We start from the raw sequence: 20781 nt of genomic DNA on the forward strand, positions 1-20781 counted from the left end.
CACACCTTTACATGTTTCTACTGCATTGATAGGGATTCCAGGAAGGCGTTCTGGGTGGATTAGTCAGTGCTTCACAACCTATTTGAGAGAGGTGAGTGTTCTAGAGGTGAGTTGGTTACTTCTGTTGAGCTACGCCTCTGCCCATTTTGGTTGTATCTATGTAATGCTTTGTAATCTTATTCAAACAGCATGTGCATCTATGAAAGATACAATGCTGGAGAAGGAATAAGTTACTTACCTGTAACTCCTGTTCTACAGCATTGGTATCCTTCATAGGTTGACATGAAACCCTCCCGCCAACCCCTCTTATGGCTCTTTTTGGATCATACTACCATATCCTGTGCATTGCCAAATCTGAAGATGGCCTCCAGTGTTGGAGCTAGTGGGACCTATCTAATTGGCGATAAGCAATATGACCCGCAATGACTATTTGTATTTTGTATTTGTATTTATTACATTTTTATATAGCGCTTTACGCCAAAGCGCTTTACAAGAGGACCAAAAGAATACGATAAGCATTGTAAACCAACATGTGAATAAAGTAACAGAAAGCAGTACATGCAACAATTTACAACAGTTTACTTGAATGCAGAGGTGTAACATGAGTGATGTAAGACTGTAGGGGGAGAGGCAACAAGAGAGGCAACTCGACCACCGACCCCGTGTTGGAGCAGGAGCTCACACTCATAGCACTGCTCCTGCAATGCTACAAAGACCCCATGATTTTTCCAGCAGCTAGGTAAGCCGGATGGCTCCTAGGCACGCCGCTTCCTGAAATAGGATTTTCACCTCTAAATTCACGGAACGGCTGCGCTTTGACCCGCGCTGCACCGCCAGATTTAGTATTTCAACTTGCGCTCATAGGCAGCACTTCCACTGCCTATATCTTGCCGACCTCCATTGTGCTCCATGCAGCAAACACCTTCAAAGATGGCCGCTCCCCGATCCGGCAGTCCACAGCACACTGATAACTCCAGCTGCAACAACCTGGCCAGCGATTGGCCGTTGCTGCCTACTTCTTGGCCAATGAGAGCCGGCAGGCGAGAACCGGCCTCCACACGAAGGCAGCAACACAAAGGCTTCCCCTGGCTGAGCCTGTCCGGAGCCGTAGGAGCCTGGGCCCCGTCCGCTGCCCTCCGCTCTGCTCCAGGTAAACCATCCTCCATCTTCACCAGCCTACTGAACACTTACCTTTCTGGTCGCCCCCATATCTTGCACGCCGTCTCTCTCTGTGCATACATGACTCCTACGTCCTCCATAGAACCGTGAGACTGTACTAGCCACACACTGGCACCCCACTTCTTAAAAGTGCAGCTATTATAGTGATTTGCAATCCCCACTGCTGAAACTGCCTTGTAATATTGCAATGTTTAACTTACCTGATGTACCATAGCATATACATACACTTTGCATTCTAAAATATGCAAGTGCACACTGTGTTATTGAATGTATGCCTGATCTGTCCACCTAGATTTACTTTGCACTGCCACTAAGCTGTCAATGTTGTTCTGCCGCCTTACATTCTGCCATCTTGCGTTCACGGCACACCTTTGTATACATGTATGCATTCTGTACCCTTCCAAGTATCCTCTATTACTCTAGCTGTACTACACCCTCCCAAATGTGTTCTCGGCAGCAGCTATATCTTTATGTGAAACATTGTACTAGTATCTTCGGTCCGCACCTATTGAATGCTACTGCTTACACGCTTAGACAGCATTGCCATTGCTGCCACTACCTGGCACTGCAATACCTATTGTTACCTCCACCCAATCTGTACTAGCCCCAGCTGCGTACCTTGCATGTTTCCACACTAGACTTGACAACGTACCTCTGCCCTATTGTGCCTGGTCTAGAGCGGGTTTGCCACCTAGCCATAACTCAGTACCAGCATTTTGTTGCCTACTCTGTTACTGCATTAATGCCTCTGCCCAATACCAAACTAGCAGTAAGCTGGTAACCCTCTATTGCATATAATCAAGCTCGACTAGTACTGACCTGTCACCTTCTAATGCGGTACCACCCATGTCCATGTTATCATGCGTGACTAGCCTGACCCTGTGCTTTTGCTGTTATTTGGTACTGATCTACCTCCATTGATGTCTCACTGTATTGACGCTATCATCTGATTACTGACGCCTTATTGTTTACCTCGACATAGTCGCTTTGCCTCACTGCCACCACTATGCTACTCGGGCTCACCTTTATCATGTTCCCATTTTGTCTTACACACAACGACGTACCCTGTAGCGGTAATAGCTACATAAGATACAAAAATGTCTTAGCTAGACCTGCCTGCCCAAGGCATCACCCCATACCCTGCCCTACACCATTTCCGCCCACCACACCAGCCTTCCCTGTAAGCTACTATCATGTCCGTCCCACCCACATTAGTGTCCATTCAGCTGACTCTCCAGCCCAAAGTAATATTGATAGTCCTAGTATGAGCCCACCACACCCAACTCATGGTCGCAGCCCCATTAGTTCTACTGTCCAAACAGACATACACACTACCACTCCCTACTTGACTGAGCGCAATAACAGACTTGGCGCCAGAATCTTCAACAATACTAGGAATACTAGGAACTATCCAGCCAACTCGCCCACCAATACCAACAACCTGACGGTAATCTCTAACAACCTGAACCCACTGCCTATAAAAGGAGCACTTCTAAATGTTAGATCCCTAGTCGCCCATTCTACAGAGACCGCCGACCTCATCCTGTCCAACAACCTGGACTTCCTAGCAGTGACTGAAACCTGGCTGCATGACGCCGCGGGCCCATCTCCAACATTAGCCATCCCTGACAACTATGCCATCCTCAGAGCAGACAGACATAGCGCTCGTGGAGGTGGTGTAGCTATCATCTTCAAGTCCTCTCTTGACATTAGACTAGTCACCTCTTCCTCGCTAAAATCATGTGAACACCTCACAGTCAAATGGCAAACCTCCCCCAAGAGCACTATTACCTTGCATCTAATATATAGACCCCCAGGTCCGCCTGGTGCATTTGAAGAAGATATCAGATCCCTAATAGCCGAAAATTCTAAACCCTCAGTTTTACCCTCAGAAAACTACTCCCTCCCCAGACAATAAAACTAAGCTCACTAATATTACCACTATTTACAAAAACAAGATAATAGGTGCTAAAAAAGAATACTACAACTCTAGGATAACCCAGGCAGGCTCCAGCACGAGAGAACTATTTAACATATTGAAGGAACTTGAAAACCCCAACCCACCTACAGATGCCTGCACTAAGGATAAACCTTTGTGCACAGGCATCCAGAATGCCCTCACCAATAAAACCACGGGGCTCCAAACCAAAATTAAAAATAAACAACAACAACTCACCTCAAGCTCAACTCCCAGTCCAACCCCACCATCGCTTACTGCTATCAACTCAGGCTTTACCTTCAAAAAGGTAACTATACCCGAAGTACAAAAAATTATCGCCTCCCTGAAACCCTCTAACTGTAAAGGGGACTGTTGCCCCGCCCAGATCATAAAAGATGCAGCTAGGGATCTATCCCCATTCATCATCAAACTAATAAACCTATCATTCTCCAGTAACTCTATCCCAAGCAACTTAAAACAATCATGGGTTCTACCACTGTTAAAAAAACAAACACTCGACCTGTCTATACCAACCAACTATAGACCCATCACCACTGTCCCTTTCTTACTAAAAATCCTAGACAGAGTGGCCTACATACAAATTCAAGAATACCTAGAAACCAATCAACTACTAGGAATCCGTCAATCAGGCTTTTGTCCTCAACATGGGACAGAAACTTATTGTGTTAAAATCTCCCTCAACAATTCGTTGAGTAAGTGAATATGCTAAACACTTAACCCAAAGAGAGCCATAAAACCCTGGATCTTCAATATTCAGGCCATACACATTTACATTGTGACTAGACGCAGGGCCAGAGTCCCTAATACAATTACATATCTCCCTTAAGGGTCACTTTCATATCGCAGTGGCCTGAACTCTAAGAACCTATGGCTAATGATCAAAATGCCACATGAATAAAAGGTGTAAAATCGAGAATCTCCTCGTGAATTAGCAAACACCTCATTCATCTTCCCCAGCAGATGTGTTTCCTGAAGGAAAAGGATCTTAGCTCTGTGCCGTTCCCCATAAGCCAAAGTCTTGTGCATTTGGCGTGATTATGAAGACCCCGTATATTCCATCTAAGGAGGGTGCACGGCTCCTGCCTCAAAGGCTTACTCACCATTTATCGAACACATTCATGCCTTGCCGAAGTACAATATGGTTCAAAAATAGGATTGAGTACTCCCCATTAAGATTAAAGCAATGTGAACCATTTTGAACAAAAACCTCAGAAATCCAACCACCCACTTCCCACCCCCTCCCTCGCTGCCACCCTCCAACTAGCAGCGTAATCGCAGCAGACCCACCATGAACCACTTCAACAATAAACTTCCATTCCCCTCTTCCCCTAAACAAAAGTAGTGTAGGGCCCCGGCACGAGAAAACAAAAAGGCTTAAAGCGCCCAGATTTGATTGACACGACTGCAGTATCATCGCTCGGGCAAAGTTACAAGGAACCGGTTTGCTGCCGACAGGTCCATAAAAAAGTTGGGTTAATCCTCGTGAATCACTCATAGCCTAGACGGATATAACATTGCAAATTACTGCAGGGGTGAAATCTGGATAGAAAAAGGCACTGGACTTTTGATATTGCAAACCCCCAGTTCACGGGCCTTCCAGAGTATAATGTCTGTGTCCCGATAGATCAGGAGGTGAGCAATCACTGGGCATGGGCTCTGGCCAGGTTTAAGTGCCACTGGAGACACCTGATGTGCACGCTCAATCAAATACTGTGGGGAAAGCGGCGGATACACCAACGCTTCCTTAATGAAACGTTTCATAAAGACCTCCATGTTCTTCTGCAAGATGTACTCTGGGATCCCAACGGCCCGAACAATATTATGTCCGGACCATGCCTTGAGGTCTTCATTTTTCATTTGAACAGTTTTCAGCTCCTATTGCAAAGTGCAAAGAGTCCGGCCTTCCTCCTCCGAAATGTCTTCAGTGCCCCAATACATCGCTGCGCTTCTGAGATCCTACCACTCTCTTTTTCAATCCTATATCTCATGTGGTGATTTTGAACACCAGGTTGTCCAGTTTGTTGTACACAGAATCAAACCCTGCCTTCATCTGGGATAGGATAGTTTCCATATCTGCACCCTGACTGTAGGACACAGCATCCTCCCCGCAGATTCTCAGGCCACCCTCCACGCCATATGCCCATCACCACTATTCTTTGTGAGAGAGCGCCCATCCGCAGACTTCCTCTTAGGCAAGGGAGTTGGTTGTGAAAAGGAGTGCTTTGCCTGCTCCTTATTCCCTGTCCTCATTCAACCCATCAGTTAAAGTCCACTCATCTGGTTGGTTTATATGAGACACAGCAGAGATGGGTGGTGCACAAGGTCCAGAGTCCAGGCCCGGACCCACCAGCTACCTCACCGCCCAATTGCACAAGCCGAAGGGATGCACCATTATTGTCCTCTTTATTGGTCGCCCGGGGTCTTGGATCACCTCACACCACAGGGTACTTCCTCACCACCGGGGATCAGTATCACCTTCTGACTCACCCAACCTGCCCCATTAGGCCACCACATCAGCCAAACATGCCGGGTCTGCTGGTTTTCACAGGAGACGTGCACTACTGAGGCTCACGTCCGAAACCTCTTCACAGCACCCCACATCTCCACAAGCGCCGCCCAACCCTATACCTCAATTGTAATGGGTCACAAAGGGTATGGGATCAGCCACCGGGTACCACTGTCCACCGCTCCAGGCAACTTCACGCCAGCACACCTTCAAGGGGCACCAGCCTCCCCAGACTCCAAAAAGGGCAGGAGTTCCCCCCCACACTTCCAGAATAAGCTCAGGGACCGTACGGCTGGCTCCTGTCACTGTGTGCCACATCAGGCCCACCAGTCAGATAGGTTTCAGAGGCTTGCAGGGCCGCCAGCCCCCAGGGAGTCAAAGATCTCCACTTTTGGCCTGAGCCCAGAGCGAGCTGTGGGTGCCTTCCTTCACAGGCTCAGTTGGACCTCCTCCACCACCGCCGCACACACTGGGCGGCCTAGGCCAGGCTCACCAGCCTCCACAATTGTCCGCGCAGGGCGTTCACGCCACCCAACACTTATTGGGAGGCTCTGGTGCTCAACCCGCAGCAGCAGGATCACGCGGCTCCTGTTGTCTCCGCAGGCTGCATACGTTGATCTCGCAGGCAGCCCAAAGGTGCGCTCCACCTCGGGCCTGCAGTGCAGCCATCAAGGCCCAGGCCAGGGATGCGCTCCTCCTCTTCCACAGACCTCGCAGCTGTAGAGCCCTGGATCACCACTCAATGAGGGGCAATCAGGATTTCCGCCTCAGGGTACACTTGTATGTTTGCCGGGTACCAGCCCATTTCTGCTCCTGATGGAACAGAGCTCAATATAATGCAGCCATCTTGGCCAGCGCCCCCGAGCGTCTCCCTGCCTGTTAGCATCTTTAACATAGGATGAGTAGGATTTTGCCCCCGGTCTCCAAGACCAGTGGAGGAAATCTCTTCAGGTCAACAACCAGAATAGCAGCTGACACAGGTGTCTGTCTGGGTTTTTTTTCGTTATTTTTCAAGACTCTTAGGTTCTGTGGGTTTTGATGTTGTAATCAAAACATCCATCATCCTATTCACCATCGTCATGCATGCCCCCCAACATTTTAAATTAATGGGTGCTATTATATTAAACATACCTATATTGGTGACACAAGACAATTTACTTAATCCTACCCTACAGCATTGCATGAAACATAATAATTCTTGTAAAGCATTATGCGCCTGATTAAGAGTTGGGCGGTATTCTGGCAGTAAATTCACTGGAATATCGCCCAACGGAATTACTGTTACTACCACTTGTTTCGGCGGATTTACTGCCGGATTACAAGTGGTGGTTGGCGGTGTTAGTCCCCATTAATTTGAAGTCCATAGGACTCCATTGGGGGGTTCAGTGGAATTACCGCTGTGGTAATTCTGCCGATTTAGCTGATTTTTCACCATGCTCGTAGTATGGCAGAGTGGGAAAGGTTGCAGTAATTCTGTTACCGCCACTTTTTTCCAGCACCGCCATACTCGTAATTAGACCCATCTTTATACCTTAATAATATCTTTATACCTTATTAAATGCAAAATAACTTGTGATATGAATAGGTCATGTAAGGCTCACTGGGAAATGGCTTGCAAGCAAATTTGAGATGGGGAAATGCGGTCTCCTAAAGTTATCTGTAATGCTCTAATTCATTTATATATTTGACAAATTATATGAATACAATAAAAAATGCCGACGTGTCTAAGCATCTAGTAAGCTGTTTGTTTTTCAAACAATGCATATCTTGGACTTCTTAATTACATTTTAATATGTCATTTAGTGTTCTGCATGGTGCTTGTGTTTACCTTGACAGCAGAAATATTACAGTGCAATATTTAATATATCTTTACAAATCTAGACAATGCTTTGCATATATACTTTAAGGGATACTCTTGCCCCTGCTCGTGTATCCTCCTTGCCTCCTTATAGCATATTTATGCTCATATGTAATATCCATACTTGTAACTTGTCCTAAATGTTTATTCGTCCTGGTTGCTCTACTTCTTATCAAGTTCCTGCACCCCAGTCTCTATTTTTATTTTCATTTCATAATCTCTGATTAAATAACTACTGTTATAATGATATCTGGTCATTGCATCGAATGCCAAACCGGCGAATGCCATACCATAGAAAAAAATGCATTGAAAAAAAGCATTGAATGCATTTTTTAAATGGTAAAGTGTTTAGTTTAATTATAATGGGTTTTAAAGGTAAAAAAGGGGGGTTGGGGTGGAACCCCCCCCCATTCAATTATTATTATTTTTTTTAAATGCATTCGATGCTTTTATTTCAATGCATTTTTTTCTATGGTATGGCGTTCAACGGTTTGGTATTCGATGCAATGACTAGGAACCATTATAATACTACAAACAATTTAAAAGTTATACATATGCTCAGATGTATTTTTGAAATAATCATTGAGGTCGTATATAACCCTGTTTTATTAATCTATAACTTTAAAAATCATAATTTTAGCTGTGGCACAAGTAAGGAAAATACCTGAGTTCCTTAGCCAGAAAGGGGCCAGAGAGACTGCAAACTCAAGATGGCAGATTTATTGGACAGCCCATCATGTGCTCCAGCCCCATCACCCCTGTCTGTCACTGCCAGCACACTGCTCTTCACCATCCCGTTGGCCTCGCACCTCCCCGTCCCTTTTTTTACGTCAAGGTGCAGCACATTTTTGAGGAATCTGCACCCCTCCCTCCATCTTTTCTGCTCCGCGTTACATCATGAAGAATCCCCTGCAGCGTTGCAGCATCGCTGATACCAAAGGCCTGGTGCCACTGAAACACCTGGTGAGTGTGTGTCTGTTGGTGGCAGTGGAGGGGAGGTTTTCACTGCAGACTATGTGAGAAGAGTTTGGGATTTGAGGGAAACGGCAAGGGCGAAATTACCTGGGATTCTAGCCTCTGCCCGACCAATTCTGACTAATGCCTGACAAGCGATTTTGTTGCCCTGCCCGAGACTGGCCATGCCTTGAAAGGCAGGATTTCCAGTAGGCCACTGAGCACAGTTCCTCAGCATGGTAGAGTGAGCTTTCAAGCCTTTCTCAACATGCTAAGCAAGGCAAAATCAGTGACGGTAGCCCTACATTTCAAGAAGCCCTTTCTCTGGAAAAAGGGTTCTTGCCTCCCATAGCCGTTAGCTTTACTTTACTTTACTTTACATTTGCTCCAGGTACCCGAAGGCTTGAGGGCGCACATATAACAAACGTAAAACACAACAGACATGAGATGTCGGTTTGTACACAGGTGGACAAAATGTCTCTGCGCTATTCAAGAGCCTAATAAAATTGAAGCAATTTTAATCTTTTTTTAAAGGTGTCAGTAGACTCGACATCTCTTAAGTCCAGGGGAAGAGCGTTCCATGCCATTGGAGCTGCTATGCTGAAAGCTCCCTTGAGTGCTTTCCTGGAGTTACAGCAGAGCGTTCTCAGTTGGTGGGTGTTTTTGGATCTAAGTGCCCTCTGGCTCTGTTTCACAACTACCATCTCCCTCAGGTAGGTAGGCATGCGACCCAGGCGACATTTATGGACGATCAGAAGCAATCTAAATTTAATTCTTGCCCTCACTGGGAGCCAGTGCAGATTGTGCCTGTTATCAGACACATGGTCTCTCCGTTTGAGGCCCTTCATCACCCTGACCGCACCGTTCTGAATCACCTGCAGGTGATTGGTCTCAGATAGTCGGGCCACAATGAGCAGGCTACAGTAGTAATCTATCTCTGAGCCCTGGTGATTGTTTCTGTGTTATTTTGCGAGATAAGAGGCCGGAGATGAGACAATAACTTTAGGTAATAGGTGCATGACGAGACCAGATTACTGATTTGAGATTTCATGTTCAAGTTCTGGTCTAACGTTATATCCAAGGTTTTAACTTTCTTTAGAACCTCTATCTTGCAATCTGCAATGTTAAAAGCGTTGAGCACAGATCCTAACTTAGACAGTTTATTGTTTGTTCCCACCACCATAAGTTATTTGTTTCCATTATTCAGTGCTGGGCCATTCAGGACCATCCAGGTTTGGATAGAGTCATATACCTTATTGATCTGAAATTCATCTGTGCTGTGTGACCCTGTTAGTGGTATAACACAATGTGTATCATCCGCATAATTTTCGAATCTGATACCATTGTGTTCTAACATGTCAAAGAAGAGCACCATGAAGCTATTGTACAGACAAGGGGAGAAGCATGAACCCTGGGGCAACCCGTAAACCAACGATACAGGGTCACCCTCGTCTTTCCCACTAGCTACCCTACCCTGCATTCCACTCAGAAATGAGGCTGTCCATTGAGCAGCTTGATCTGAAAATGAAGTGACGTCTTTTAGCCTGTTGATCAAGATGGAGTGATCCACTAAATCATAAGCCGTGGGGAGATCAAGAATCATGAGAAGCATGGCCTGGCCGATATCCATGGATTCCGACAATTTTGATTTCAAATCGAGGAGGGCCGTCTCGGCCCCATGATATTGTCTGAATCCTGATTGATACTTTTTCAGAATCTGATGATTGTTCACTTGTGACGTATTTGATTATAAGACACCCTTTCCAGAATCCTTAGAAGAAAAGGAGTGTTAGTAATAAGCCTATAATTTGTTGGTGTATGTGGGCAGAGATGTGGCTTCTTAAGAAGGGGTGTTATTCAAGCTCTCTTTAGCCCCTCTGGTACATGATTTTTAGCGAATGAGGTATTCACATACTTAGTGAGTGCCGGAATTAGCGTGGAGGTGCACTCTTTAATAATCATGGAGGTGCACGGGTCCCCCTTGCAGCTAGTGGTTTTTAGCTGCCTTATAACCTTTGCCAACTCCACTTCTGTAATGGGCGAGAATTTTAATTCCAGCAGTATGCCAGGTTAATTACTGACAGCCATGTGGTCTATTTCTGATGATATATTATTAGTGAGTTTTTATACCTCAATGCTTTTAGTAATTTTCTCTAATTTATCCATCATGGCCTTTTGAATTGATAAGCACCATGCGTTGTCCTTCACCAGTGGATCAGGTCCCTTCGGATGTTCCTGTTCCCTTAGAATCTTGAATAATTCTCTCCTATCTGAAGTAGCATTTACTATTCTATCATTGAACAGATCTTTTTTCGACTGCAGAATTGCATTTTTATATATCCTAGCAGCCTCTTTGTATAATTCCAGGCCTTGAGTGTCCCGCCTCTTCCTCCAGGCGTAGAAGAGTTTGGTTTTACTTGCTTTTTGCTCTTGAATCTCTGCATTAAACCACCTATTGTGCTTCTTACGTTCTTTGAAGCAGTATTTTTTCTTTAGAGCAGCTAAAGTTTCTGAGAGTTCATTAAAAGGATTGAGAAAGGACTTAGTCATCTCTTGCAGTGTGTCTGCTTCCAGGATCTCTGCAGTCAGAGTGGATACCCATGGTTTTAATGTGTCAGGTGTGAGCTTCTTGAAATTCCTTACTAAGATCAGTGTTCTGCCCAGGTTGGGTTTTTTCAGGTAACACTCATCAATGATCTAAAAATAGATGCATGAATGGTCCGAGCAGGGACATGGCAGGACTTTGATGGCGTTGGTGTTCACATTATGGCCAGCAACTCAATCCAATCTGTGTCCTTTTACATGTATAGCTTTTGTGACCGCTTGGTGAAACCCCAAGGTACTCAATGCATTCTCCAGGATGCTTGCTGTGGCACCCGAATCATTACTGAGCCAATAACTACGGTCACCCATTATTAGCAATTTTGTGTTTGGTTTAAGCAGGGATAATAGGCGAATGCACAGCTGATCTGGGAAATCGAGTCCTGCATTTGGCGCTCTGTATACCAATAATACATTAAGGGTTACTTCAGAACTCATGCCCATTTTCACCAACAAACGTCCCGAGCCTGGTATGTCTTCCAACTTAGCCTCCCAAATATTTAGGTCTGATTTAAAAATAAGTGAGACACCCCCCCTCCCTGCCATCCTTTCTGTCTTGGCGCAAGATACTGTTGCCACCCGGAATGGTCAAACCTAAAGATTGGCAAGCTGCGACATGGCTCCATGTTTCCCTGAGTGCACAGATATCCAAGTTACATTCCTGAATGTGTGTTGCTACTTCAACAGCATGTTTAATAAGAGACCTGGTGTTTAGCAGCATAAAATTGAGTGTACACGTTGGTGGCTTCACTTTGACCCTGAGGTTGTAGCTGAGCGTGGTCAGTGTAGACTCCCCTACGAGAGCGACATTTAAAGTTGCCAAATTATTGTGCCTGACTAGTTGCTGTGTGTAGGTGTATGTTTGCTCTACCCTGGAAGTGTGCCTCCCCTCCAATGCCTCAGAATTGGCATCCTGTGTTCCTGGCTCGCATTCCCGGTGGGCCTTGAAAGCAACCTCACACTGCTGGGCTGATTCATGGAATTATTTGTGCCAAAAAACGGGGATTTGTGTGCCATTCTGCCCGCAAATCCCCATTTGTTAAACAGGGATTTGCGGGCAGAATGGCGCACAAATCCCCGTTTTTCCGCGCAAATAATGCCATGAATCAGCCATTAAATGTTAGACCCCGGGGACACAAGCAGTGGCAGGGTGCTGGCATTGTAAAGAATCCCAGGTGTAGCGACCGTTTGCAGGCCACATGTTGGTTTTCTAGCATGCGGCGTAGAGATAGGCGTGTTGTTGTCCAACCTGGCACCTAGTGCCCTTGATTGCTTCTAATACCTTCAAGATACCCATGTGTTGGATTTAAAAGTCTATGAGCGTGAGTTAAGAGAGAGACGTACCACCTTCACCGTCCTTCACAGATCGCCACAGACCGCTTGGGTTCTCGCGCCGGCACTCTCGAGCCTGTTTTGCAAATATGAACGGCGGGATAACTACAAGAAAGATGGGAATTGTAGTTTCCAGTCTCTGTCAGCCGTAGTCAGCATGTAGTTTTAGTGCTTACCTATATAGACAGATTTTAAATTTTAAAAAACCTAGCTATAAACTGTGAGATTTTAAGAGTCACACAATGAAACAAAGTATAATTCTCATTAAAACAATACGAATGTAGGCGCAATACTAAAATGAGGCTTGCTCATACACTGTACGAACACACTAGCTGTTCAGTATTGTAATTGACTGGAGTTTACAGACTGCCTAGTTCTTCTCCCTCACTTGTCAACTCACAGATGCTTGTTTCGCTGCACATGGAATACAATGTATCGATGAGAGAAAGCGAGTGAGAGAGGGAGAGAGAGAGAGCAGGGACAGTGTGAGCTAGTGAACTGGGACCTGTATGAGAGATGCCAGTGGTGGGAGTGAAGGGTTGCAGGTTGTTTTGCCATGACTACATGTTATTCAGTGTGCATGAGTTCTGCATGTAAATTATAGCAGAGCCCTCAACTGTAGACATCTACCCTAGAGGTTGATAGACTATTCATGATACCCATTCCCCCCTCGTGCACTGTAACCCATAGAATACAGCCGAGTCCCACGAAAACATTGTTGCAGCTGTCACATGGTCGCTGGCATAGCAGTCATCTTTACGCCTCAATACAATGTTCTGCTTAGTTTGTATAATGTTGTATACTGGTCATCTCTTCTAGTAATGTAATAGTCACCTAATTCTAATTACTATTTGCATGCAATGTAATGCTCTTTTATTTCCATGTTTGTACAGCCTATGGTCTTCTAAAGGGCTTTCCATCCCACAGCGTTCTGAAGCCATACCAATGGGAGTAGGCGCTATACAAATACCACATATCAAAACACAAGCTTTTTAAAGCTATCTTTGCTGTTTATGTTTTGATGCTCTCTTGTATGTTCCTTATACGTACACAACATATACACTTCTTGCTATACAAGTATTTAACTGAATTAACTTTACAATAATGTATTTATTGCATTATTAGGATGTATACTTTGTGATTTCAGAATTGTAATTAAATAACAAATATTTCTTTGAATGCAGTACAAGTGTGTCAAAACAAAAAGACAAATCTGTGCACATAAAATGTATGTCGCATACTTTCTATAAAACTGTAAGTTTGATATATTCATTTGTGCAACACGATTGCGGTGTCAGCCGCGGAAATGGTGGATGGTTTGCAGTGTCACGTCAGCACATCTCTGAGCACCACAGCGCCAATGTGGAAGATGAACCTACCGCTGAAGGAGTGTGCATGCATTACTGTCCTAAAAGTAACATTATTCAAATAATCAGAAAACTATTCGAAAAGTAAATGTGTATATCTGAAACATTGCTCACTATCGAAAGGCTACACGATTTTTTAAATATCAGTAGATTAAGTGTAGAGTGTGCTTCAAACACCGTCCTGTCCATCAATGCATCTAATTGATCTATTTTGCTTCTATCGCACTAACGTGTGGCGGGGGCAGCACAAGTAATGCTGTTTAATTATTGGAAACATGCAAAGAAAATGGAAAGGGAAGATGTACTGCCGCTAAGCGTAAACTGAAAACAGACTTCATCAAGTGTTGTTACACCGAATAAAGTGAGGTTACGGGTTTTGTGCTGACAAGAGCATGCACTATGAAAACAGAATTGTAATAATGCATTTCATCAGATTTTACAGATCTGTTCTCACACTCGCAGAACAATGTTTTATAACTATCGCTATTTCCCAGTCTTTTCTCCCATCACAAATAAACAAAGCCTTGTTCACACCAATTATATATTGCAAGAAGTTAGTACAGTTATCGTACTGCAAGTGAGTGCAGCCTCTTCTCAATTTTAAAATGGTCTCTACTCGTCTGGATCTGCAACTCCACAAACAGAAAAAACAAGGACTCAGGGACACTGGGAGAGTTAACTCATTGTAATAGAAAACAGTATAAAAAGGTGATATCGGTCATAATTATATTTATTAAGAAAACTGTATTAGGTAGCATAAATATATGATGCCATCGCTGTGAAATAATGTTGAATTTTTTGGCAAAGACATGTCAGGAAAGAGACTTATGATTTGATCTGCTAACACACATTCCAGTTTCATTTATGACAAATAGGAGTGTAAGTAGAAACTTGACTTTTTTAGAAAAGTTAACCAAGTTGATGCCAGCATACAAGTGTCCCGACCATGTACTATTTCTGGCCTGATCAAGCAATACAATGTCTTACCCATTATTTCATGATTTATAGCCCTATAATGAAGCCTGTTTCTCATCAGAGAAAAAAATCAATACTGAAATATACATTGAAGAATCAATCAATGAAATGAAACAGCAATACAAGTATAAAAATGCAGTACCTGAGAGCTTGGAACAAGAGACTTCCACCAATGTCCACCCTTCACAAGGTCTACTTCATTTAAAGGCATTGAAACTTTCCCGATGACACAGTGGCGGGAGAATTTATCAAAATCCACTATTGTTAAAAGAAGAGTTCTTCTTTGGGCTTCCAAAAATTGGATTTCAAAAGTATATCTCTCCTCAAATACTGGGTTCTGGGTTTTCCGCTTCACTCCAGTTTGCTTGGAGTTCTTCTGATCCGGGAGGAGGCATATCTTCACGTATGGATTCGAGTGTGCCATGTCTTGTTTTGAGCCATCATAGGAAATTGGAGGCGGCAGGTCTCGAGCCTCAATAACTCGCACTATTAAATAGTTATGCAGAAGGTCATACTGTGTGCTGAAATGCAGCGTGCCCAGCTGGTATTTTGTCAAGAGCTCATCATCCGTCAAAGAGTCCACATCATCACTATTTGAATCAAGAGAATAAAGCCGCGGCTCAAATTTTCTAAAATAGTCATCCGGCGTGTATGTTTTTCTTAGGACAGTCGGTTGAACAATTTCCTTTTTAGCTCCCATTGCTCCAAATTCCATAGGTTTAATATCAATCAGTGGTGAACTTGGCCTCCTTGACTCAAGACCTAGCCGATAAAAAAACAATGCCTGGCTTATTAAGTGAGAATCACTTTAATGCACAATTACAACTTATCCACAAATGCCAAACATCTGGCAAACTAATCTGCAAAAACGTTTTCAGCGTGCAGTGGTAAACTGGCATGCATTACACCCATTTTCACTTACTCGGCCATAAACATGTGTATTTGATTACTTCTCACAATGTAATTCACTTCCCTTGTTGCAAAGTTAGCGTACTGATTTGTTTTTTTGCCAGATTATGTCTCATTGTAAACCATGACATCTTCTTCCCCTCTAGGCTCTCTATCTGTATCTTTCTCACATTGTAGTAGTTCTCTTTGGCATTACTTTGGATAGGAAAGGGAACTGACACTAACTTACCCTACTAAAAATTCATCCTTTGGCGTACACCTTCTCAGACCCGGAACTAAACACAACCATACCTCTACAGCAGACTAAACTGGACGCATTTCACAACACCACAACAACAAAACAACCCACACATAGCCTCATCCAACAGCACATGGAGTCTACCAACCGAAAGACACACCTACGCTCAGTGAACCGTGTCAACCAAACTGAAGCCGCCAACAGCACACCACAGAGTTCTTGCTCTTTTCTCCCGCTCAGTCCTACTAACCTACCTGCCTCCCCCTTTGCCTTACAGACCCGCCAGAGCGCCAAGAAACCATGCAAGTGGCAACAGTGTGTGGTATAAGAACCTTTAGCATAAGATAACTATTGATTGCTATGTTAGAGGGTATGTTCCTGTTTTCTGATTACTTTGTTGTTTCCTTCAGATCCATATGCTTTCATGTCTGTGAACATATGAGTACCCGTGCAACTGCTGATCTAAACCACATTACCCGTGCAACTGCTCATCTAAACCACATTACCCGTGCAACTGCTCCTCTAAACCACATTACCCGTGCAACTGCTCCTCTAAACCACATTACCCGTGCAACTGCTCCTCTAAAGCACATTACCCGTGCAACTGCTCCTCTAAAGCACATTACCCGTGCAACTGCTCCTCTAAACCACATTACCCGTGCAACTGCTCCTCTAAAGCACATTACCCGTGCAACTGCTCCTCTAAAGCACATTACGCAGAGCTTTTTCACAATATTCATTTGCAATTTTTAATAAAAGTCGGCGTTTTCTAGATTTAACCGAAATTCCAATTGTCTACGCCTCTACTCATATTTCATTGCACAAACATTTTAAGCATGTGCACTCGGACACCTCCAAAGACAGTCCCCATCTATTGTGAACGTCTGAGCCGGTTAACAATTGTTTAAGAAAGGAGTATTGAGAGGGACACATTTTATATTGTGTCCAAAACTTGGTCATGTGGCATGACTGAACAGGACAGCGGGTAGAGGGAGGAGCAGTGTATGTGTGTACCCCTTCCATAAAAAAGTATAATAAACTAAAATAAAATGATGTCCAGATGTATGCACAGATGGTACAGGTTCCAGTGAGAATAATTGATGACAAGCACTTAAATGTGCTTAAAAAAATCTTGACACAATGTTGCACTATTTTTCCTATTTGCTGCCTTGTCTGCAGTTGTAAGAGGCCCTACTGTTGAAGGCATTTAGAACAAATGGTTTAGTCAGAAAAGACATGTTTTATTTGAGAAATGAGTAGGCATGGTCAGGGAATTTAATAAAAATGCAATCAACAAAGGGGGATCCGGAATTCAACTAATATGGCCACTCTCCTCGGAGCGCTGTGCTTTTCTACACAGAATGAAGTAGATGTATGGAGTCACAGGTATTGTTTATGGTAGCCCAGGCACAGATGCAGCCAGAGGGGCAGTCCAATCTTGTGGTGGAGACTCATGCTGGAGACTTGTATCAGTGCCTTGCATCAACCGGCAGCAAAGCCCAGAAGAGATTGTGGTGCGTGTGTTGGCATGGCAAGCAGGAATGAGGCGGGAGCTCCGCTGACGAACAAGCCCAGTGAGAAAGACGCAGGTGTCATATGCTCATCGGACGTAAAGCAATGGGGGGATACGTGCAGCACAGCCGAGTTACAGGCATGCAGTCTTTGGCGGCTTCACAAGTGCAATCTAGGAGGGATTGGATGCACGCCCTGTCCCACAGGCACCCTTCGTTAGAGATAGTGAAGGAAGTGGTTCAGGGTATTAAGATAGTAGAGAGCTGCCCAGCGATCAGCATCCAAACGAGCACCCATTGGTGAGTCAGCTCGGGAATGACCCAACCATTTTGTTGGGTCGTCCCTGTGAGGGGCTAGATTTCTTAATTGCCTGCAACAGTCCCTTTACCATACTTACAAGGCACTGTTGCTGGAAAAGATGCACCACACTGCACCTTGTGCCAGGGGAGCTGAGCGGAACCTTTGTGTGGAGTGATCTGAAGCTCTGACTAGACTGTGCATCGAAACAGTCAGGGAAGTAGAGACAGATTCATCAAGAACCTGGCGTGGAGCTGGGCACAAGCTCGTGTGATGGCTCAGCAAGGAATGCCACCCACGAGAGCTGGAGGAAGTGTAATGAGCCCACCCTTGAATACCCTGAACCACCTGCAGCTGGGATATTGGGCTATTGAGGAATGGATTTGTTCAGAATAGCCTAGAGTAGTGTGTAATTTTCACCCAGAATATCTTCCCTAAATCACGTGTTACACAAAATGCTGTGCTTCGTTCATAGGGCTTAGACATATGTAACAGTAGGCTCCCTCTATCCCAGCAAGGCATGGTGTGATCCCAGGAAATTATAAAGGAGCTGGAGCTCTGAGAGGATGCCATCCCACAAATACAGTTATTAGAAAACTAATTGAAGGGAGCCAATCACTTGATCTGTCCACACAATTGCCCTCATTACGACCCTGGCGTTAAGCAATGGTTAACGCCGGTAATTTACCGGATCCACCATGGTGACATGGGGAATCACCACCCCATTCCAAGGTTGGCGGGGCGGTAATTCCCCATTTACCATTGGCCCTTCCCCATTCCCATTTTTGCCCCATAGGGCTCAATGGGAATGGGAAAGGCGGTAATTACGGTACCGCATTTTGCGGTACCGTAATCACCTTCAAGTTCCCTTTGCGGGTCCCTACCTTAACGGCTGGTACAAACCAGCCGTTAAGGTCGGGACCCGCAAAGGGACTTCGTAATCAGGTGTTAAGGGATTACCGGTACGCTTACCGGTACCGGTAATCCCTTAACGCCTAACTACGAGGTCCCTTACCGCTACCAGTAATCCCTTAACGCCAGGGTCGTAATGAGGGCCAATGAGATTTCTCTCAAGGCATCACGAGAACCACCGCATTGCGGTGCAAGCAATTCCCTTCAATGAGGCCCATCCCTGAGCAGCTCAAACGAGGGGGTGGGTTATTCCATCCATGCGGCTTCAAAGGGACCTTCCTCATTGGAAAATGCTGGAGCACTAGAAGAAAGGATGTCTCCAGACACAGGAAAAAGGACAAAAGGTGGGAAACATTTATAGGCTGCAGTCGAAAACTGGGAGCTCTGCAGTTTAAATGTGTTGGTCTGTCTTTGTGCCAATCCACTTCATATCTGATTATATGGCTGTGTCCTTGGGGGCTATTCTATGTTGGATTACGTAGGTTTTGGTTCAGTTTCTAGCTAAATGGCGCTTACACACATGGTTATAAGCATTTGTTGTCATTTACTGTTCAACAAAATACGGTGTATAGTCCACACGTTTATTTCTGATACCATTGTTGATTTCTATTTTTTATTGTTGATTTGATCACCATAGGTGCCGACACGTGTTTCGACCAACAGAGGGTCTTCATCAAGGCTTGGATTACAGTGTCTCTTGCGTCATGATTCAGGTGGGGCACGTAGCCCAGGATATGTTTAATCACCAAATTTGATACATCTTTCTAGTATGGTGCATGTGAGCAATTCGGTGTAGTCTGCCGGTCGACCGGTAGACTAAACAATGAGCGTCTCCAGTATAGATCATTAAATGGCATGGTAATACACTTGCAGAGTTGCTCTGCCTTACTAACTGGGTGGAACATACTATCCCTTTGTAACACTTGGGATGTCTAGTTTACGAGGCTCCGTGATAACATTTTTTGGGAATAAAAAGAAATAGAAGGAAGCAGTCTCTGGGCAGAAAGCTAGCACTAAATAAGAGAACCAGACTAGCGCATAACTCTTCCCTGTCTCTGGAATCCTAAACTGGGGCACAGCACTGTGGACGCCCTATATTCGCATGTGGTTTGAGAATTAAAGTGAAATATGCCTTTATGGTGGTTCAAATGAAATAGGAAGTTCTTGGCCAACTATCTGCAGGTCAGAAAACAGAAACACCAGATACCTCTCCTTAACCGTTCCCATTTTGAGAAGCTATTAAAGGAGGTAAAGACATAGCCAAAGCATTTGACCAGTGTTCTGGGGGGCTTTACAGTCATGACCCCTATCCAAACGATAATGACAATAAGGTCTTTGATGAAGGCTCTCTCCGAAAATCAATTCTCCCTCAACGTAGCCAGGCCTGAGATTCAGATTTCCCTGCAGGAATGGAAATCAAAGACTCCAGGACCTGATGAACTAACAATGGATTTTTTTTTAAACAGGTCATTGAATACTAAGAGCCTAAATTGCTCAAACATCACATTGTAGGCAGCATTGAAGGTAGTGACAATGATCACTTTCCTTCCCAAAGAGGATAGAGATGTTATAAAAAAGACATCCTCAGGGCCAATTAGTCTGATTGATGGGGAATGCAGGATCTATGCAGGATATATGCAAAGGCATTAGCAATGAGGCTAAAGAAGTGTCTGCCCCAAAATATTACTCAGGATGAAATGGGGTTTGTTGAAAGTAAGGTTGTAGCTTTGAATCTCTGGCTCCTCTGCCTCTGTGTTTGGAAGATCAGGATATAAGGAGCACAATTGGGTGGTTCTGATGCTTCATACAGAAACAGGATTTGACCCATTGAAATGCTGCTATCAAGAGCCTCCCTGCTATGTTCTTCACATATTGCTGCTGTCTTTGTGATGAGGCCTTTTCGCCTTTCATCCCTGAAGAGGGGACTGCTAGGTCCTTTCACCCTTATACTTCTTTTTGTCTCTTGGGCTACAGCTTGAACTGATTTGGATAAACAATTTGTTCAAGGGAATTCCAATTGGGGGGTGGCGGGGATCAACGTGTTGGTATATGCTGATGCAGTCCTGTCCTATTTTTCATACTGTGATAGTCATTACCAAAGTCGATAAAGATTCCCATACAACAATTCTATATTGGTTTTCTTTTTAGGATCTTATCAGAGTCGTATAAAATCTCACATAA

General features: G+C 44.5%; 1 protein-coding gene across 1 annotated transcript in view; it reads right to left on the reverse strand.

Moving 5' to 3' along the window:
* The window catches only part of SYT17 (synaptotagmin 17), a 962035-nt gene that overhangs the window by 689629 nt on the left and 251625 nt on the right, over positions 1-20781 (reverse strand). The window contains exon 5 of the mRNA XM_069647133.1: positions 14875-15494. Coding sequence (XP_069503234.1) covers positions 14875-15494 — 620 coding nt within the window. The remainder of the gene's footprint in view (positions 1-14874; positions 15495-20781) is intronic.

Source organism: Ambystoma mexicanum, chromosome 2q, assembly GCF_040938575.1.
Source record: "Ambystoma mexicanum isolate Mex_15411 chromosome 2q, UKY_AmexF1_1, whole genome shotgun sequence".
Lineage (NCBI taxonomy): Eukaryota > Metazoa > Chordata > Amphibia > Caudata > Ambystomatidae > Ambystoma > Ambystoma mexicanum.